The 23206-nt window shown below is 35.7% G+C and overlaps 1 protein-coding gene across 2 annotated transcripts in view; it reads right to left on the bottom strand.

Moving 5' to 3' along the window:
• Positions 1 to 23206, bottom strand: part of Noc1 (Nucleolar complex protein 1) — an 88389-nt gene that overhangs the window by 45755 nt on the left and 19428 nt on the right. For both annotated transcript variants that reach the window (XM_069841123.1, XM_069841124.1), the window contains exons 4-10: positions 22019 to 22207; positions 17106 to 17389; positions 12249 to 12394; positions 12040 to 12175; positions 11308 to 11510; positions 7660 to 7807; positions 1441 to 1602 (exon numbers count right to left, since the gene is read on the bottom strand). In XM_069841123.1, the coding sequence (XP_069697224.1) occupies positions 1441 to 1602; positions 7660 to 7807; positions 11308 to 11510; positions 12040 to 12175; positions 12249 to 12394; positions 17106 to 17389; positions 22019 to 22207 (1268 nt within the window). The remainder of the gene's footprint in view (positions 1 to 1440; positions 1603 to 7659; positions 7808 to 11307; positions 11511 to 12039; positions 12176 to 12248; positions 12395 to 17105; positions 17390 to 22018; positions 22208 to 23206) is intronic.

Here is a 23206-nt window from a genome sequence, read left to right as displayed (position 1 = left end):
CCTCTCATCCCTAGACCAGCCCCCTCCATGCGTCGCCAGCCGGAGATTGGGGAATGCTATGGAATGGTGACGGAGTGGAGAAATTGTAATGGAATAATGTAGATGTCTAATATGGGGAAAAACAGGAGACTCCAATTGCGACCTTGTCTGCCACAACTGTCACTGACTGGGACTCGGCCGCCTGCATGCCAGGCTGGAAGTCTGACCACTCAGCCACCGGTTATGATGCTTTTGTTAAAATATTTATTTTTTTTTTGCTACATCACACTCCAATATCTTTATGTATTATGTCAGGAGAAGTAAAATATTCCAGAGGTAAAACAGTTCCCCATTCCGATCTCCAGGAGGGAACTACTATTTCCGACCTCGAGCAGAATATCCACTGTGTGTGAGAAATATTGGCGAGCAAGAGAATGGCTTTATTGCCAAGAACTCAGCATAGATAACAACAACTTTAAAACCTAAAGTAACGTGTTTCGGACATCGATTTTGTTTAAAATTTCATGGATCAATCTTACATATATGGAAAAATAATAGCTATGTGAAAAACCTGTCAAATGGGCCTAATTCTCGAGATATTAACTTTTGAATTTCCTTATAGCTCTTGTATGCGTATGTTTAGTCAGCAGTCCGAAGACTGTTGGAATCTCATGAGTGATACTAATGAGGCAACTAAACCAGGAGATAATAGGGTAGAGTGGCCAGTTCCTTCCCTCCTCCAATGTATACGTCGCTCAAAACACTAATCTATAAAAAAGAAAGGATTGTACTTATCTCAGTCCAGTGGCTGGGCTAAATCAGAGTCAGAAGGAAACGTGGCAATGCTGCTTAACTAATGTGATTTAATATGTTTTGAGTCAAGCATGAATCTGGAAAGTGGTGTGAGTGAGGCAGTGTAAATTTGGCGAGAACTGTAGCTAAAAGATGTGATCTGGTAGGGCAATTTGGATCCTTCTTTTCAGAACTCAGGTGCTCAAATGACTCCTAATTATGCATTTTCATCTAAGTTATTGAAAACAGTTAAAATTTGTTCATTAATGTTATCATTGCGTCCAGCTGATATGTAGGCTATGTCTATTATCCGTCAGTACATCTCACTTGACGATATGTGTGAGAAGAAGAATAATTAATATACATCTGAAGTCTGATTAGTGTAATTGGTGATGTATGCAATGGTCAACCTACCCCATTATCTCCTGACCTAGTTTCCTCATAAGTGGTGCCTTATTGGTATCACTTGTGAGGTTCAGACATGTCTTCGGACAGTTGACTAAACAAAAATGTTATAAATGTGTGTACTGGATTATTAGCCTGTAAAAGGATCTGTAAAATGACTGAAAATGAACTGTTTAATTGCATACTATATTAACAGTAGCACAGATCTGATATTGAATGAAGTGCAGAAATCTAAATATTACTAGTTGGTGTGAATGAGAGTACCTCAAGCTTGATGTCTTCATAATGTTCTTCATCCAGATCATTATCATCAACAATATTTGATGACTTCATACTGAGTGCCAGCAGGTTTTCCCTCTTGTGAGTGAGCTGTGAAGTCATATACAATATTCCACATACAAGTGGCACTGGCATGTAACTGCAAATCTGGGAAAATTAAATACAAATTTAGATCATCTGTGGCTATTAACCGTTTGTGAAGTAGGTTATATTTTGTGACTGTGTAAAATTCAATTTCTCTGAAATTTTAAATTACAATTTTTATTCTAGGCCATTAAGGGTCACCAACTCCACTTACTATTATTTCATTATGTTTTACACATCACACAATTTTAAAATGTAAAAAGTTTTGATAAGTCAGGTATAACTAATCAGCAAGTATAAAACAATTGTATGAACTCAGCACATGTAACAGACCCAAAAGAGTTGATAACCTTCAAGATTCTGAACAATATGATCCTCAAGATGGAAGGTGTTAGTTACAAAACGCCAAAGAGGTCAAATTTCAGCAGTTACAAACCACAAATCATTTTCACAACCAATCTCGAGTAAGTCTGAAATCCCATATTGTCTATTCATCAGTGTATCCCTAACACTTAGTTTATTAAACCTGATTATCTGAACAGATAATTAAATGACAAATGGACATTTCAGATACAGGTACTGTATTTATAAAAATAATAAAATCTTCTACGAAAGTTAGCCCCCAGTTAAGCTCGGACGAATTTGATTGGCTCCCCCAACAATCGTTTTTACAGTAACACCTGGAATCGCGTCACTGTGCATCTGGAGATACTTCTGGTACAGTCGGATGCTACATTTAGTCAGTAATGACTTGAACAATTGTGGACTTGTAGCAGGTGTGGGCTTTCCAACGCTGGTTACAGCCTTTCAATGGTGTAAAGTGAAAGTCTTACATGAGTATACCGTATAACACTGCATTCCTACCTCAAGCGCAATCCGGGAAAAAATTAACGACACAAAGGATGCAATCAACACGAAGAACAGCAGTAGTGGCCAAGGTGAGGACAGCAGTGACACAAAAAAATCCACCAACACAAAGAAGAATCGCCAACTACACTGGGACATCCAAAGGCACAGTTTATCGCATAATCCATGAAAATTTGGGTCCAGAGTGGAGGCATAAAGCACGTGAACATGTGTTGAAAGAGCAGCTCCTCAGAGAATGCTTCACCAATGCTAGAAAACTGGACGAACACCACCTGGCAGGTGAACAGTGGCAATGGGTGGTTTCTCTGGATGAGGCATGGATTTATCTTACTTACTTACTTACTGGCTTTTAAGGAACCCGGAGGTTCATTGCCGCCTTCACATAAGCCCGCCATTGGTCCCTATCCTGAGTAGGATTAATCCAGTCTCTACCATCATATCCCACCTCCCTCAAATCCATTTTAATATTATCTTCCCATCTACGTCTCGGCCTCCCCAAAGGTATTTTTCCCTCTGGCCTCCCAACTAACACTCTATATGCATTCCTAGATTCGCCCATACGTGCCACATGCCCTGCCCATCTCAAACGTCTGGATTTAATGTTCCTAATTATGTCAGGTGAAGAATACAATGCGTGCAGCTCTGCGTTGTGTAACTTTCTCCATTCTCCTGTAACTTCATCCCTCTTAGCCCCAAATATTTTCCTAAGAACCTTATTCTCAAACACCCTTAATCTCTGTTTCTCTCTCAAAGTGAGAGTCCAAGTTTCACAACCATACAGAACAACCGGTAATATAACTGTTTTATGAATTCTAACTTTCAGTTTTTTTGACAGCAGATTAGATAACAAAAGCTTCTCAACCGAATAATAACACGCATTTCCCATATTTATTCTGCATTTAATTTCCTCCTGAATGTCATTTATATTTGTTACTGTTGCTCCAAGATATTTTAATTTTTCCACCTCTTCGAAGGATAAATCTCCAATTTTTATTGTTCCATTTCGTACAATATTCTGGTCACGAGACATAATCATATACTTAGTCTTTTCGGGATTTACTTCCAACCCTATCGCTTTACTTGCTTCAAGTAGAATTTCCATGTTTTCCCTAATCGTTTGTGGATTTTCTGCTAACATATTTACGTCATCCGCATAGACAAGAAGCTGATGTAACCCGTTCAATTCCAAACCCTCTCTGTTATCCTGAACTTTCCTAATGGCATATTCTAGAGCAAAGTTAAAAAGTAGAGGTGACAATCCATGGATTTATCTAGATGATACAAATAAATCCCGTGCAAATTATATCCAGTGGGCCAAAAGAGGTGCTCCAATTTCATCTGGGAAAACAAAGAAAAGTTTTCCAAGGAGTTCATGGTGGTTGCAGGTTATTGTGCTCAAGGGCAACTCAAGAGTCACAGAGTTGCCAAAAATGTAAAGATAAATTCAGCCTACTTCCAAGAGAATGTCATGGACCCAATTTTTCATGAAGAGATTCCCCGATTATATGGTCATACCTAGAGAGTATCCTTTGCCTATTATGGAGATGGGTATCAACATATCTTTTAACATCATCTCAGTGAAGTCACCTGATGCATTACCAATGAATTTTTGCGGATTTGGTTTGCTGAAACGAGGCCTTGCTTCTAGATGTCCCACCACAGTAGAGGGTATATGGAAAGTCTGCCAGGAGGTTTGGCGTAGCAGTCTTCTGCATCGCAGAGTCATAGTTCCTGTGCGTGGGCATCACATCGAACACAATCAGTGGAGGCTAAAGGGAATCTCACTGTGAAAAGTGTAATTAAAGAACGTCCACCCTTAACTGGGGCAACCTTCATATTTAGATCTACAAAAGCCAACTAAAAATTAGTAACTATTCCTCAATTAACAGATAATAAGCCAAACTCATTCCGATAGTGGTTCCCATTTAAGAAAATCCTGTTTAAATGTTTTCCAGTCTAAAATGTTGATATTGTTTCACCCCAAAAATAGCTCCATAAGAATTAAAGGTTTTAATTCCTGTTTAACATGTTTTGTGTTTAAAACAATTTCGCACATAACAAAGACAATGCTTAGAGAAGGAAGCTAATACTTTGCCCATTTCATAGATTTATATTGTTCTAAGATTTAAATTTATTAAATCTACATACTTAGACTTCAACAAACAAAATTTGATAACACAATCACTAGGGAAAAAATGGAACTCTCTGCATCAAAATCCACAGTTAATTCCCGATTTACCACGAAAATCGTCTGTAGCTGCATTTAGATTGGCAACAGGCCATGATTGTTTGGCCAAACACCTGCATAGAATTGGAATATATCAGTCCCCTAACTGTCCATTGTGCAACTCAAACCAAGGAATGGATTTGGAACACCTCAAAATCTGTGCTTCAGTGGCTGGCCATGATAATATCTTTGAAAAATATTGGAGTGCAAGAGGTCAAATGACTTTATTGTCAAACACCTGGCATTAGAAAACAACAACAACATATTGTTCTAGGATCACTTGTTTACATAAGAAACTTTGTTGAGGTCTATAAAAAATGATTAATGAAATATTATATTCTTCTGTATAATTTAACATTTTCTTTGGTTAAATATGGCAGCAAGGTTGGTATAAAACAGAAGGCATGATTACTTACCAAGAAAATAAAAGTTATAAACACTGACAATAAAATAATCAATTCGGTCACTATTCAACAGTGTTTATTAATTTTAAACTTCATAAAATGCAATAAACAATCACAACAGTTGTATGAATACATGTACTTGTCAAGCTTCTTTAATTGTAAAAATCAGACATGTTTCGGGGATTGCATCCCCATCATCAGTTATGTCAGTGACAGATGATTTCAGATGTGTATCTTCTGTCTAACACAACGTAAGTTGACCAACACTTCTTTAGTCTAAACATGGCCACGGCAGATTTTCGAGGTAGATCAGGAATTAGTTTTGGATCTTTGAATAATTCTTTTCATTTTGAATTTTGATGTTTTGCCTGTTCGCTGTTACTTATTATTTTTATGACTCGTTTTATTGATTCATATGGGAACTTGAAATTTGTTTTTAAGTTGATTTTAATTCCTTTCTTTGTTAACATGTCTGCTTTCTCATTACAGTTCAGTCCACAGTGGGCTGGGATACATTGGAAGACCACTTTTTTATTTAGCATTTGAATATGTTTTACCATGCAATGAATTTCTTTTACTTTTTCCATTTTAGGGGATGTAGTTGAGCTGATGGACTGGAGTGCAGCTTTGGAGTCAGACAGGATGACTATGTTTTTGCACTGGTTTAGCCAAACAAATACATTTTGAAGTGATGTATAAATGGCTTCAACTTCGCCATCAAAATTTGTTGCCTACTTGCCAACATTTTTATAAAGAGAAAAGTATTGACACGTAGCTCCGCTCCAGCTCTTCATTTTGATCCATCAGTGTAAATGTACAACCAGTCCTTTTGTGGATATTTTCTATTAATTGTTTGTAGGGCAATGGCTTTTGCTACTTCTGGATTTATATCTTTTTTGTTGACTTCATCAAGATCAAGGCAGCAGTCTACTTTGAAGTTATTAAGTGGATTGTATCGAGACATCAAGTTTTCCTTTTCACTTGGTATTTCTAGATTTTGTTTAAGCTTTTCTACCTCTTGTATGTATCCGTTTTGGGTCCTCAATGTAAATTTAGTATCTTTGTATCTACTCCATTTATCCCAATTTGGAAGCCTTCTTAATTTTTCATAGGTTAAAAGGCTGATTTTAACCATTTTCTTGAAGGACACCATGTTTTTAAGAGTTGGCGGTTGTACTGTCCTTTCTCAACTCCCTATATGAAAGGAGGACCACACCTGTCTTTGGTCAGCGGGTCCTTCAGACCTAGTCGGGAGGGCTTACTTGAGTCCACCGACCGTTCCCACCTCTGCCTCCTGTGGGACGCATCTCTATGCCATGACAGGCTAGCATAGATAATTACCAGTTGGTCCGCTTACTGTGCACCAGAGAAGAGGACATGGAGATGGAGCACCTGGCTAATTGTGAAACTCTTAGGACATTTGTGGACTTTCCATCAAAATATTGGGAAGCAAGAAGGATGATGACTTCATTGTTAAATCGCACGCTCTCTCTCTCTCTCTTCTTCAGTCCATATCATGTCAGACAGAAAGATACACATCTGAAATCATCTGTCTCTGCTATCATTGATGATGGGAATGCAATCCCCGAAACATATCTGATTTTAACAATTAAATAAACTTGAAAAGTACATGTGTTCATACAACTGTTGTGATTGTTTATTATATTTTATTGCATTTTATGAATGTTATAAACATTGCTTACCAAGAAAATAAAAGTTAAAAAGAAAGTGTAAAATCAGTCACATGTAACATGCATCAACTAAGAAAAGGAATTAGATTCATCAGTTTCAATCTTAAATAAAATAATAGCTCACAAAAATGACATTTTACAGCAAGGTGAAAGTAATGAACAAAAAAGAAAGAAGTCAAAAACTTCGAAATACGAGGACATAGAATCAATTAGTCAAAAACGTGGCATGAATATTTCACTTGCAGGTTTAGTATTACGATAAAATGTTGAAGAAATAGCTTCAAGGCTAAAGAAGTAACTTCATGACATGAATGATTGGCTTAATTGATTCAGAAAACGTTGCGAACTGAGTTATAAAACCATACAGTAAGTTAGGAATGAGAGACAAAAAGAGTGTATATCTCCACTGACGGTTCTCTTATTGCATAATTATAATTTCAAGTATTCCCAACTTATCAATATTCACTTCCTTCTATTTCAATAGTGATTGTATTACAATTCTGTTACAATTTTTAGTTTACTCTTTTAAGATTTTCCCTCATAAGAAATGCGGTTCATGCAATCAACAACAGGATACAGAAGATGGGACCACAAAAGTAATGAAGATATGATGGCAGAACTTTCAGATGAAAAAGTTTTGCAATATATATATATATATATATATCAGACTAACTGAATACCATAACAGCCCATGTGGCCTAATACTTGTTTTGGAGGATGATGAAGTTTACATGTGACGATCCCCTTGGAAAACATCTTAAGTGGGAACTATTGTATTTGAATAAAGAACATGTTTCAAGAACATATGTCATAAATACCATTGTAATTGAAATTTATAAATGCAGAAAGTTGAAATTGTCAATTCGGTGACAACTGGTTATGTTTCTCTTCTTTACAGTTTTTCTAAAAAAGCAGAATAAAACATACTTACTTGAAACAATCGTTTGAAGAAAATTCTGATCCTATGAACATCATCATCTTTTTTCAGTGCTTTAAACAGAAGACTCACAAATAATGCCTGATTTTTTGAGGTAGCCAACTCAGGGTCAAGCAGTTTTTTGTATAGTGCAGAGTAGAACCTGAAACATGTAACCACTCTTTATCACATAAATATTTATACCACATCAAACAGGATGGATTTTTTTTTATCCCAAAATCTTATTCTACTCAGAATACAGATAACTCACGGATATTAAAGTTCTAACAAATTCTGAAAGATTAATTACAGAAAACGCTGTCTTCAGACTTGCTGATACACAACAGAGTATCGAAAGCCTCAGACTGCTAAGTTACTGATATGCTGGGCATACTGATACATATGCTGTATATACACAAATAAAAGTGTGCCATCTCGTCTTCTAATATATGAAAAGAAAGAAATTTTTATAAATGTAACATTAGCCAAACAGCTAGAGTATTCGCTTTCCACAGCAGAAACCTGAGTTCAACTCCTTGTGAGTTAAAGTAAATTTCTAATAACAAAGGCAGTGGATGGGTATCCCACCATTTCTCCATTAATTGCCATCACAAGCCGCATCTATGGCTCAGTATTAATGTGCTGGTCTTCCATTCAGATGGTCCTGGTTCGATTCCTGACCTAGTCGTGATGGAATTTCTAGTGAGCAAATCAGACATTGCAGAGGGTTTTTGTAAGGGTACATATGTTTCCCTCTTTCATGCCACCAACTCTCTCCAGCTCCCCTTCATTTCATCTATCATATGCAATAGTTAAAAATAGGCTGGGGTGAAGTCTTTGAGGTAGTACAGATCTCCAATGCTGAAAAAGAATTTAAAGACTTTGAGATCTGGGCCCTGGGGATTGTCAGAGACTCGTCTGGGGATGGGACCTCATTCTGTCAAGGCTGAGACAGGATGGCCAATCTGTCAGCCTTGGAATCACAAATGCCACCCAGGCCCCTGTAAGAATCGAACAATCATCGGATATAGGGTACACAATGGCCAGTATGAGTCTAAGTACGTGAATCTATCTCAGGTCCAGATTTCGAAAAACCAGTCAACCACCACCACTGCCACCAATACCAGCTCGGTACAATGCCGAATCATCTCCATATGGTGCACTGCAGGCAACAGTATGACATGATACAGAACACACACACACACAAAAAAAAAAAAAAAAAAAAAAAAAAAAAAAAAAAAAAAAAAAAAATTAGTAGCTTGGAAAAAATCTCCAGATCAGGCTTTCTGTATGAAAACATTGCCATTGCTTTCGAGCCAAACAATGTCTGAACTTCTCTTAACAAGCTCTGCTTCAGAATGGCAGTAGGAAGAACTACATCACTCCTAGGTGGCTACACTGACTGAATGATACAGTCAAGTACCGTATCCACCACTGGAGAAAAAATAATTACACTACACTGTCACCTCAAAAAGAAATTACACACTGTTGGAGTATGTAATAAATAGAGCCCGGATTTATATGCACAAAAGTTAATACTGTTAGTCAGCATAGTTTATGAACACAAAAGTTATGCCCACCACTCCTTCTCGGTGCCATGCTTGTCATTATGTATAACATTAACAGTACAAATCAGCGTGCAGTTTAGTCCAGAGCCGGCAAGCAATATTCCTCGCTTTGGCAATACATAACTGGAGCATGCAAGTATGAGGACACAGCTAAGATATCTACAGTACTGTATGGTGACGTGCAGTACATTAGCGGTGCAGTAGTGAAAGGTCATGCTTATTTCTTATCAGTAGTACCACTGCTTGTGTGATTGTAAATAAATTGTAACTAATAAAATAAGCAGTAACTAGAGAAACAAACTAAATTAACAGTAACTAAATATGTTTATTCTATTCGTATTAAATTATAATCTATGCTTGAATAGTAGTAATAATAACAATAATAATAAAATTATAGTAAACAAATCACAGTTTTTACGTTAAATTTCTTGTCAAAGAAAATAACATTATCACAGTTTGTAAATCTAAAACTTTATAAACAGAAGCGAATCTAGCAAATAAGCACATTATAGTGAAAATAATTAACGCAGCAGAAACAAATACATAAATTTCATACATGCCAACATTTTTGAAAATCAGAATACAAAATAATAAATTTATCTTATTGAAAAAAAGAACACAGATTTACAAAGATCATAGATTAAATTTGTTTTTTTTTTTCTCTCTTTTAATAATATTTTCAATGGATGGTGTAATAAACTTTGATACAGGAAGCCTCTCTACAGCTCTTAACCTACGAAGTGCAATCCGTCACACTTGTTCTTAATTTGTCTTCATTCTTTTCGTTGTCTATATTATCTTCAGGATCCAACTTTAGATTGTTAACACATTAAATACAAATTGAAATAATACCACATAGCTTTACGTCCTCACTCAGTACAGTGAGTAAATTCATCTTTTCATCACTAACAATATCTTTATATTTTTCGGCATGGGACACATCAAATTATATTTTCTGCACCTGACATGTTTTTACAAATAAGACACTGTCCATCTCACTACTTTGATTCTTTAAAATTAGAATAATTTCCAGTCACTGTTGAACTCAGTTCCAGGTTTCTGCTATGCGACATTCATGGAGATACGTAGTAGATACTTCACCCCTGATCTGTACGAAATGAACTGCCTACTTTCCTCTTCCCCGCTACCTTAGAAAGGGGGAGCAGTTCTGCCTGTGAGGGAACAAACAAGATTTCATTTGCTCATATGGGTAAAATGCTCAATTGCCAGCCCTGGTCTAGTCCTTGTACTGAGTTCTCTATTATTATATTTCGGAGTCTTGTGAACCAGGCTCAAAAACCCTCCTGACATCACAAGCACTCAACTGTACTCGGTGCCATTCTTAACTTTTAGTGCATATAAATCTGGAACACTATAACCAGTATGTAGAAAGCATGGGGTTTAACTCTTATGATGCAAGGTCTATCATCATGGAAGTTTGTCAGTTTGATATTCACATGCATATCTTAAACCAAGACCAATATTTGTGGCATGCACATTGTGGTTAAACATTTCACTTGAACTATCTAATAAATCACTGCACAATCCACCTTTGGGGATTAATAATAATAATGATAATAATAATAATAATAATAATAATAATAATAATAACAACAATAATAATAATAATAATATTAGTATAATGGACATCTGCAATACTGATTGGGTTGTGTAGTTACAATTTTTGCAATAACACTCACAATCTCAAGTTTCCCAATCGTACACAATGGGTTGAGGTCTTCTAATGTATTTGTCTATAATAGAAAGTGTGGTTTAGTGGAAGAAACAGTCAAATACATTACATTTGAATGAAAATCTTTATGATGCAGAAAAGTACAAACTTTAGGTCTTTTAGGAAAATCAACCCATATTTCATTGAAGGAACTCATTTTGCAGATGTTTAGTAAACATATGAACAACAATGGAACACAAAAGAGCTACAAAAAACACAATATTTTCGAAAACTAAACAGAACGACCAATTTCAATATAATTTCAAGATGATACCATTTTTCTTTGTAACTACCTTACGAACTAGACAATAAATTAACTATGAAATAAATTAGAATAAGGTCATACTTTCTTTTGTTTAGTACCTGTCAGACACAGAGTTTGCAAAATCAGCTACTTGGAACAGCAAAGAAAGTGTATGCAAGCTGACAGTGAAATTTGCGTGATGCACCACTCTATACATTGTGTCTATATGCTCTAACATTTTTTCCATCTCCTGTTTTGCATATGGATATGCCCTGTTCACTCCAGTCAGCAAAGTGGTCATTAACCTTGAATCCACTTCACCCTGTAAACAAACATGGTGATCGATTTGATCACATTCATGCCAGTAAAATTTCGTGAAATGTGAAATTGAATCAGCAAAATATCAATCTATAAGTGAAATTCAATCAGCAAAAATCAAATTATCAATCATATAGTCATTCCAGTCCAGTCCATCTACGCATCCTTTTGTCTATCTATTCATCCATTCATCGATCCATCAGTCAAACATACATTGATATATCAGCCAATCAGTTGAAGGGTTGAGAATGAGATAGTCCAAAGCCACACTTTCAACAAAAATGGTTTTTTGTGTGAGTTCATTTTTTACACATGTGGGGAAGCTACTATTAAAATATCATACAAATTACTCAACAAATGACGTTAAGTATATGATGAAGAAATTATGATACCGCACCTAATAGCATTGGACTCTAAACCTTTAACACGCTCTCTTGTAAAATTTTCTCTATGTGACTTAGGACTATATCATTCTCTCCCCTTCAATTGATAATCTGTTAATGTAGAAGACTACTTTTTAAAGGAATGCTTACCTTTTTAACACAAGCTTTGAAGAAAGAAAAATAAATATTGATAAGATTTCTAGCCAGTTCAGCTTCATCATTTGATAGTAAAAACTGTGACAGGAAACAGATGCCATAGTACTGAGCTTTATGACTCATATTTGGCCTGAAACAGATAAAAACTTTAGAACTGCTCACACTTTCACGTCTGAAATAAAAATGTACGAGACAACAGTTACCTAAACAGCAGTTTCTCAGTTTCTTCCATGACCACAAACTTCATGTTTGGATGAACCTGAAGTAACTGGATTAGGCTGTAGATTACTTTTGACGCAACCTTCTGGCTTGGATCTCCAAGTTTATTCACTAGATTTCTCAGGAGTAGCTGAAACATAGTCAAACACTGAGGTGTAGAGAAGACTGGAAATTCACAGCTGCCTATTGTTCCTGATCACATATATAACAGACTGGCCAGCCCCATGTTAACATGTGAAAGAGAACAACTACTAGGATTGCCACCGTCGATTGAAAACGACAGCTAGGTGGAAGTACAGTTGCTGCATGCAATTCAAGTGAGAGTTATAACGTGACTTCTTACGCAGTACCTAGATGGCAGCATAGTGAAATTGACAAAAGTGGTTGCCGTCAAAGCCTATAAGGCTGAACAATCTGTTATATGTGATCTGCGATAGAACTTAACTCAATGGACTCGTATTTGAATTATTTGAATTCCCTGCACTCAGATTTAATGTCCAGTTTGCAGATGAATTTGCAGTGTATTGTAAAAAAATTATAAGGAATTACTACGCAAGATTTTTAATGCAGAATATATGAGGCTATGCAGGAAGTATGTTGGGTTAATGCACATAAGCATAAGAGCAGAACAGAAGTGAAATTCAGAGAACATGGACATGTCAGACACAAAACAATCTGCTAGATTGACACTGACAATGATTTGAAACTTGACATTTTGCTAATTATCAAAGAGAAACCACATTCTTTTCTCTGGAAAAAAATAACCTATATTAGATATTGCAAGAGCAACTGCCAGGAAAATACTGCAAAGTATTAAATATCACTTTCATAAAGTTCAGCACTGGTAGGAGTTAATTCTACTCACAGCTAACTGTGAAATAGGTGGTCAATTTGGATGAGTTTGTTAAAAAGTGTGCATATTTCTTATGTATGTCTTCTGTCATCAAGTCCTACCATCATCAGAATCTCAATTTTCTATTAAGAACATTTTGTTTCATGTTGATTTCATTAATAAAACTGCTTTCACGACACAAGGACTAACAAAATGTATCAACAATTGTTACCACAGCGCTTCTGTATAAGACAATGAAGTATTGCAAGGTTCTTTAAGATGATATTAAAAAAAACTATACAATGTCATTAAAAATGTTCATGACTTCATAATTGGCATGAGAATAGCTGCAAAAATATTTTGTTTCCACGAAAATATTCCTTTTTGAATACAAGATTTAATATGTCTGAGATTTTTGTATAGAATCTCCCCATTCAACTTCAACTGCAATTATGTGCTACTTTTGAAAAATCCTGTATAATAAATAAGATACCAGTTTGTAGAATGGATAGTACCCACTTATCACAACAATGATTACGTTTTCATCTTTGAGTAACAGCAACAATCATTAAACATGCACACTATGAAAATCATTCTTAATAGGTAAAGCTCAAGTGCTGCCCTCAAGACACATTTCACCTCTCCACAGAAAGTACAAAGGACATACATATCTCACTTCTCTATAAACTAAACCAATATCATAAATTTCGTGAACAGAAAATTCACTAATTCTGTCTGCATCTGTCATCCTCACTCAGTAACACCAGCTATCAGTGCTACAGGTTAATGCATCATGACCTTGGTGAAATGAGTTAATCAACCCTACACCGTTATTAACTTTTACAAAACAATAGAACATGTAAAAAAATATATATATATATATATATATATATATATATATTCTAGACAAGTAATTACAAACAACACTATTGAGCTTTTTTTTTCACTGCACTGTGCACATGATTGGCAGCTTATATTGTTTACACTCTGTACAGTAACATTTCTATTACTTAATTCAACTACAATTGCTGATCACTTGGCAGAGACTTGTGTGTTTCTATTGGCCAGTCTGAAGTGTTGTAGCCTTCAGTTCTATGATAAATGGAACACTGCACTGAATTAACTCTGTGTGTGAGGGGGGAATAATAAACATTCATTCACATTTTTACTCTACATTAATCATGTTGTATGGTGCAGCTGGTATAGCGCTGGCCTTCTGTGCCCGAGGTTGGGGGTTTGATCTCTGCCCAGGTCGAAGGTATTTAAGTGTGCTTAAATGCAACAGGCTCATGTCAGCAGATTTACTGACATGTAAAAGAACTCCTGCAGGACAAAATTCCGGCACACTGGCAATGCTGATATAACCTCAGCAGTTGCGAGTGTCGTTAAATAAAACATAATTTAAAAAAAATTAATCATGTTGAACAGCTTGCACTCCTTCCTCGGCGATATCTACCTTGTCAGCTGTGTCCGCCGAGATATCAGTGACATCAGATATAATGTGAATTAAATCTCGCGCATTTTCTTCCCATCTTCCTTTGTGATGTAGCATTGTGTGCCATTCTTTTGGCACTCAGAGATTAACACTGCCAACATTATCTGCTCCTTCAATAAGACCCATTTCACCTCTCGCATGTGCAGCCAATCATGAATGTTACTGTTCTCTGATCACTCTCTGGTGCTTTTCTTCAGTCGTTCACTACATTTCATACTGAATGATTTCAAGGGAAAAATTGTTCCGGGGCCGGGTATCGATCCCGGGACCTCTGGTTGAATGTACCAGTGCTCTCCCAACTGAGCTACCCAAGAACTCCACCCGACACCGTCTCAACTTTTCCCTTTATATCCACACAACTCCACAATTCCAAGTCACACAGAGTTTGTGTGCACTTGATGTGGGTCTCTGGCGTTTCGTCAGCCCACGCGAGTTGTGTGGATATAAAGGGAAAAGTTGAGATGGTGTTGGGTGGAGTTCCCAGGTAGCTCAGTTGGGAGAGCAGTGGTACATTCAACCAGAGGTCCCGGGATCGATACCTGGCCCCGGAACAATTTTTCCCTTGAAATTATTCAAATCTGCTTTACAGGAAGCTTCACCTGAAAGACTAGATTTGCATAATATATACGTCACTGTGTACGTTAACAGAAATCCACAATTCCACGTCACACAGAGTTTGTGTGCACTCGATGTGGGTCTCTGGTATTTCGTCAGCCCATGCGAGTTGTGTGGATATAAAGGGAAAAGTTGAGACGGTGTCGGGTGGAGTTCCCTGGTAGCTCAGTTGGCAGAGCAGTGGTACGTTCAACCAGAGGTCCCAGGATCGATACCCAGCCCCAGAACAATTTTTCCCTTGAAATTATTCAAATCTGCTTTACAGGAAGCTTCACCTGAAAGACTAGATTTGCATAATATATACGTCACTGTGTACATTAACAGAAATCCACAATTCCAAGTCACACAGAGTTTGTGTGCACTCGATGTAGATCTCTGGAGTTTCGTCAGCCCACGCGAGTTGTGTGGATATAAAGGGAAAAGTTGAGACAGTGTCGGGTGGAATTCCCGGGTAGCTCAGTTGGGAGAGCACTGGTACGTTCAACCAGAGGTCCCGGGATCGACACCCGGCCCCGGAACAATTTTTCCCTTGAAATTATTCAAATCTGCTTTACAGGAAGCTTCACCTGAAAGACTAGATTTGCATAATATATACGTCACTGTGTACGTTAACAGAAATCAACAATTCCAAGTCACACAGAGTTTGCGTGCACTCGTTGTGGGTCTCTGGAGTTTCGTCAGCCCACGCGAGTTGTGTGGATATAAAGGGAAAAGTTGAGACAGTGTCGGGTGGAATTCCCAGGTAGTTCAGTTGGGAGAGCACTGGTACGTTCAACCAGAGGTCCCGGGATCGACACCCGGCCCCGGAACAATTTTTCCCTTGAAATTATTCAAATCTGCTTTACAGGAAGCTTCACCTGAAAGACTAGATTTGCATAATATATACGTCACTGTGTACATTAACAGAAATCCACAATTCCAAGTCACACAGAGTTTGTGTGCACTCGATGTGGGTCTCTGGTGTTTCGTCAGCCCACGCGAGTTGTGTGGATATAAAGGGAAAAGTTGAGACAGTGTCGGGTGGAATTCCCAGGTAGTTCAGTTGGGAGAGCACTGGTACGTTCAACCAGAGGTCCCGGGATCGACACCCGGCCCCGGAACAATTTTTCCCTTGAAATTATTCAAATCTGCTTTACAGGAAGCTTCACCTGAAAGACTAGATTTGCATAATATATACGTCACTGTGTACATTAACAGAAATCCACAATTCCAAGTCACACAGAGTTTGTGTGCACTCGATGTGGGTCTCTGGTGTTTCGTCAGCCCACGCGAGTTGTGTGGATATAAAGGGAAAAGTTGAGACGGTGTCGGGTAGAGTTCCTGGGTAGCTCAGTTAGGAGAGTGCTGGTACGTTCAACCAGAGGTCCCGGGGTCGATACCAGGCCCCAGAACAATTTTTCCCTTGAAATGATTCAAATCTGCTTTACAGGAAGCTTCACCCGAAAGACTAGATTTGCACATTTTATACTGTTCTTACACTTTTCCCTGCAGCTACAGCCACTCTTTTCAATGGAATTACTAGCATCTTTTCCTTTTCCTGCTTGCAGACTTGCACTACATTACTTATTATTTCTTTACCATCTGTACAACAAACTGGTAGTTTGCATTTTGCAATATCCATGTTGCAGTACGTTACTTCAGCTAGAATTCAAATGGTTATGATGCACTCACTGTGCCATTGTGCATACTGCACCGACTGCCCTTGAAGATTCAGAGTCACTTCCCTATGACTAAACTGTTTAGTTTCGTCATCAGCAATTTTAGTTGGATAGAGTTATAATCATGCCTATTTATTTACTTGATTTTTATGTAATGTCTAACAAATTTTAAAAGGTTAGCTTTATGTCAGGTAATTCCAAACATAATTTTAGTCTGAAAATATTTCTCTAACATACTTACAGCTTCTTGTTCTGGGTTTCCTGCCAGAAGTTTGTACATTGAAGTTATTGCCTTTTCCTTGTTACGTTCCACTGAGTCCTGTGTGGCAGCATTTAATGCCATTACGAAAGTATGATACACATCTTTGAGCTGATCTTCGTAATACCAATATATGAGCCGTGACTTTCTGGTCATGTGATTACCAGAACTCAGTGTGTCCAATAATGCCAGGGGCTGTTTCTCAAACGGTCTCAGTTTCCTATCTGGTGGCAGTAGGTCATTCAAGAACAGTTCCGTTAGCGTTTCTGAAAGAAAAGAAAACCGAATCTAATTTTGTGCATCAAAACCAACTCAGTATACAAAATTACAATAAAATTAGTCGTCCCTAATGATTAAGTATTACCATCAGATCAGTCTCAAACTCGACTGAATTTACTATTCTGTCACAAAACCTTTCAAATTAAAGCTGCTGCTCTAATGAGAAGCAAAGACTGGCAGCTGTTGATTGCTCAATGCATTATTGGAAAAATTGACAAATGTTGTCATCCTCTATCTAGCTACTAAATTACAATTTTAACCAATTTACCATACTATTGCCTTTCGCACAAGGATTCATTATTGGTGAACTGTCTAAAGGCCCACCAAGTGCATACAGTAAAACTTCATTTACACGTTTTTAAGGGAATCTGAAGGAAAAAACGCATAAGTGAAATGTAATTTAATAACATCTGAAATAGCATAGTCATTTTAATAGCACGTGATTATTTACAAAAAAAAAAAAAATCAATTATTTTGGACTGTATGCTCACATACTTCTCTCCCCTTCTCTCAATGGATTCTCCTACTCAAGCATAACTGGTTTACTGAAGCTAGCATATGCCAGGACAAGCGTAAGCGGCTTTGAATGTTCACCAATTTCAAATTAAAACTGGGACGCATTTTAACAATGAACACGTACTGTATTTTTGCGTTCTTATATTCTCGGAACAAATTTAATTCAGAACATGTGAATGATATTTTGTATCTCCTAGGGTTTCCAATATAATCGTATAAGATGTGTGAAGAAAGAATAAATTAAAATCTTTAATCCAAAATAAATGAATACGAAAACTTTGCCAGGATCTCAAAAAAATGTGGAAAATACATTTAAGTATACAAATCATATAAAGGTAGTTTTATTGCATTATAGTTGTTTATAATAAAAACCAAGTTATCATTTTTAATATATGAAATTTAATATTAATGGCGATAACTACAGTGCCTCAAGTGGTAGAATTCCTGGGTACAAATTCAATGGACCTAAGTTCGAACCTCCACACAGAATTGAACATATTTTCCTGACATAAAAGTGAATGTGTTCCTTAACTTGTATTCTTTTGAACAGTGACTGTCTACAAAATCAAGGAGTTCCACTATTAGTAAGTGTTGGTTCACAATCGTCAGTGAGCAAAGAATGGTCAAAATCTTGAAAAAAGACGAGAATGCTATTTACAAATTTTGACCTTCATATTTCTGATTGCGTTTATATTTTTTTTACTAAGTATATGGGTCTAATGAACTTACTTGTGTATTTTTATTTCCACCTAAATCCACGTGTTTTTAAAATAATGTAAGTTAAAATTCGTTAACAATGTCGCACAATGCAACATTTCAAGCATTATATTTCTGAGGATATTGATGTTAAAAATTTGGGGGGTGGGGGGGAAAGCATTTAGAAGCTTGAAATACTGTCTTTTGTTAAATATTTATTAACTGATTTTAATATAATTATTACAAACTTTTTTTTATGATTTAATTTTTAAAAGTTAGATATCAATGTGAAATAGCCGTATTAAAAACCTAAAAAAATGCCTACTACGTGCACTGAAGTATTCCTAATAATTCCAGAAAAAAAATCACAATGGGATCTCTAATAGTTTAATGAAAATTTAATTACTTATAAAACAATGTGTAGCAGACCGGTGCAGCAGCAGTGGACGAGAAGCGTTGATCGTGCACTGGGAAATTTATCGGGCTGGATAATCGCGTGAATGTTGCAACAATACACCAAGTACGAATCAAGTCACTCGAGGAAACACTGCTAACTTACACTTGTATTCACTTATTATGATATCTTCAAATATTTCTACATTTTGCATTTTAAATGTCTTGTTTTCATTCACATTACACCTTAAATTTTCACTCGCCTATCTTCTTTCTCAAAAGAAAATTGTTTTACTGAAGCTTCAGTTTTTCACAATGGAATAAAAGAATGTAATTTTATGTACCAGTTATTGGTTTAAGATTATGATATCTGGCCTGCAAATTTTCAGTATTTTTTTTGTGCTTATTCGGGGAACAAAATATAAATGATACGTTAGAAACGTTTTTTTGTGCCCAATCAAACAGATTTTTTGGTATTGTTATATGATCTTGATTGGGTTGTAGGTTGTATTCTAGCTGTTGTAGCAAATCTTTTAACAGTTCGGCTGCTATTACACTATCACAGTTATCTGACAAAGATCTTTTATAAAATATATGACAGTGTAATGTGTTTTCTTTTATAAAAGTTTCTTTGATGAAAGATCTTATAAAATGTAAGTGCATCTTGTTATCTTTCATAAAAGATTTCTATACCTTGAAGACAAATATGAGGGAGCGCAAACATAACTGGACTGTTGCTACCACAAAAATTCTGATATCAGAGTGTGAAGGAAATTAAATGTTGTAAATAAATCATTTGTATATTATAATATGAATAGTATATAATAATAATAATAATAATAATAATAATAATAATAATTTATAATAATTTGTATAACTTTTCAAGTCCTCGCATTGCAGCGCTTTCAATGAATCCTGATGGATACCTCTCTTAACACGTTTTGCAATTCAAGGTTTAACCCAGAGGCGTTTCTTTCTCTGTTTCTTTTTCAGTAAAATGCTTATGTAATAACTGAACTAATTGTAGTTAGACAAGCATAATACTGTTCTTCATTTATGGTGTTATAAACTTAACAGGTAAATATTAGTATCAACAAATCATAAACTTAACGCGTAAATATTAGTATCAACAAATCATAAACTTAACCCCTAAATATTAGTATCAACAAATCATAAACTTAACTCCTAAATATTAGTATCAACAAATCATAAACTTAACGGGTAAATATTAGTATCAGCAAATCATAAACTTAACGCCTAAATATTAGTATAAACAAATCCTCCGAACACGTGTTAAATGTTGTGAAACAAGTGTTAGGTGAGCCTTTGTTCCTAATTTTAGGTTATCTCTGATAAAATATTTTATAAAAGTTTTTATGTAGTGTACTATACCCCAAATCCTATCTTTTATCAAAGATCTTTGATAAAATATTTTATCATATTCTTTGTCAAAGAACATTGGTAGTGTAATAGCAGCCCCCTCCAATGCTATCACATGGACCTTTACCATGCAGTGTTGCAAAGAAGTGCCATTCAGTGCTAATTTCATAATCGTCTTCATGTAGGCAGATATTTTAAAAATTCTTTTTGTTTTTATATTGTGAACTTGATCCATCCGAAAAGTAGATAAATTTTGTCATATCGTTGAATTCTTGCTCTAAAAAGTTGATTGCTTCAGAGTGAAAAAGTGAAAGGAATTGATGTTATGTTTCATCCTTTCTGGGATGACAACAATACTTTTGTGACGAATTTCTATACCTTCTTTGAAATATACTGCAGAAGGATGGCTTGGCAGTTGTTCCAATGCACATCTTATATTGAATTTTGTATTACAAAAGAATAATTTTCAGAAAAGTATGTAATTTTCAGGTTGTACATTTTCTTTGCATTCTGTAAAACTTTCTGTGCGCAGCCTTCTAGCACACTTGTACTGTATGTGTAGGCCTACGGCCACAAACAGTTTATTAGCTGGAGAACGCGAACGCATGCATCTCTTTGGAAAATAAATTGTTGCAAATGTATGTATGCAGATCCCACATTTTTTAATGCAGTACTTTACAGATAATACATCAGGAAAAAAGTCTATTTTTTTCTTTCAGATTTTTAACTTCGCTATTTAATGTAGTAATTTTGCTTTGAAAAAGAAATGATTAAAAAATTAGGCCAACATTTAAATTTATTTGTGATAGACCTAAAATAATGAAAAGTATTGTATTTATTCTTTCAAATGCGCCAAACCCCAAATCTCAACTGTATATGGACACAGAGTTCCAAGTGAGCTTAAGTAACAGTGTGCGCATAATTTGCATAATTTCAAACAATCATAACTACATAATAATTAATAATAATTTGTAGAAATAAAACTATATGTGTCTATTTATTTGATGTCTGGAATTCATGAAAAAAAATTCGACCATTTACGAGAAGGTCGTGTTTTGTTACTGTGCGATTTGACGTGGAATGACTCATCATTAATAATTATTATTATTAGTATTAGTATTAGAGTGTGACATGAATGATAATTTCTTTACAAATAACTGTATTGTAATACCAATTCCATACTTAAAAAATACGTACCAAGAAAAAAAGCATTTAAACCATGAAAGATATTTTCATTGGTAACATTTTGCATGAAATTTTGTATATATTGTGAAACCCTGATCAACTTTTCCAAACTACATAGATTTAATTCATAATAATGATGATGATAATAATAATAATAATAAATAATAATAATAATAACAATAATAATAATAATAATTTGTGTCTAGCATATCACAGCAAAGAAAGGGAAAAGTCGAGAGATGAGAAAGAAGGCAACCACAGCTATTGCTAGACCATTGGTAATGATGAGTAAGCACATAATGTCGTCAAACTTAAATATGGAATCACATTTCTTTGTAGCTAAATACTCAGAGTATGTGAATTTCAAATGACATACCCAACAAACGTAATATATTACATTGTTGTCCATATCTTATCGTAAGAATATTTCATCTATTCCACCTTACCTGAAACCATGATACATTCCTTCTTCTTACTAACTTTCACCATACTGACAAGATTTCTAATTAATGAAAATGTATAGACTGGTGAGTCTTGGATAGCTATTATGTGAGCAGCCACTCGGTCAGTCACCGTTCCCTTATTCATGATGGTGCGAATCCAGTTGTAATCAGGAGCTGGATTCTTTGACATTTCTGTAAAACACAATTTTTTTTAAATGAATTATTGAATTACTATTTGCTGGCTTGAAAGATTTTCACAGTCATAGCAAAAGTTGTCCAGAAAATTACAAAATCAAAATAACAATATGGATAATGCATGAATAGCAATGTAACAAAAAACCTAAATTCCATGATTTCTTCTCCTTTGCTTTTCAATATAATTCCTTGAGTTATTATTTTTTTTCATAAACCTCAACAGCAGTGGAAGCCATTGAAAGCTGTATACACAAAATATCACGATTCAGATTGGGCTTCATATGGGTTAGATAAGGTTCGTATGCAAAGACTAAGAGGGGGGGGGGGGCAGAAAATAGGCATGATTGGAGAATGGAGTTTGCAATGAAAGACCTGCTTTTGGGCAGAAAACTATGAATGACTACAGAGAAATATGTATGTATATGCGTGAAATGTAAGAGCATTTTTATGCTTCAGAATATGTATTTCAATTAAAAGACTCCTACATTGAAAGGAAAAATCTAATTGTATTTTTCTTTGATTGGTATAGGTAGCTTGCTACAAAAAATTATGACATCTATATAATTATATAATTTGCACTGGTAATGGAAATTACGGGAAAATGAAATTAATGAGCCCTCATTTTGAAGCTTGGCATCCAAAGATGTGCGGAAAAACAGTAGTTTTCAGTGCAATGTCAATTCTCCTACATAATTTTTCTATTTTCCAAAATTCATCTTTAGTCAGTTTTGAGAACTAATGGCTTTTCAGAATAAAACAAAACACACACACTACAATATACAATACTACACACGAAGGCCATTACATGCAGGATTACTGACATATTTAAAGTTCAGATGGCTCAGATTCTCTGACGGGTCTAAGACGTTTCGTCACAAATGTTTCATCACCGGCTAGTTTAGTCACCGGCAGTTCGTCACAATGAAAATTTGGTCACAGTATCTGTTGATCACAATGATAAATTGGTCACAATATCTGTTCGTCAAAATGATAAGT

The sequence above is a fragment of the Periplaneta americana genome, chromosome 12 (genome assembly GCF_040183065.1).
Source record: "Periplaneta americana isolate PAMFEO1 chromosome 12, P.americana_PAMFEO1_priV1, whole genome shotgun sequence".
Lineage (NCBI taxonomy): Eukaryota > Metazoa > Arthropoda > Insecta > Blattodea > Blattidae > Periplaneta > Periplaneta americana.
Note: the sequence above shows the minus strand (reverse complement) of the source record. Positions and strands in the feature narration are given on the sequence as shown.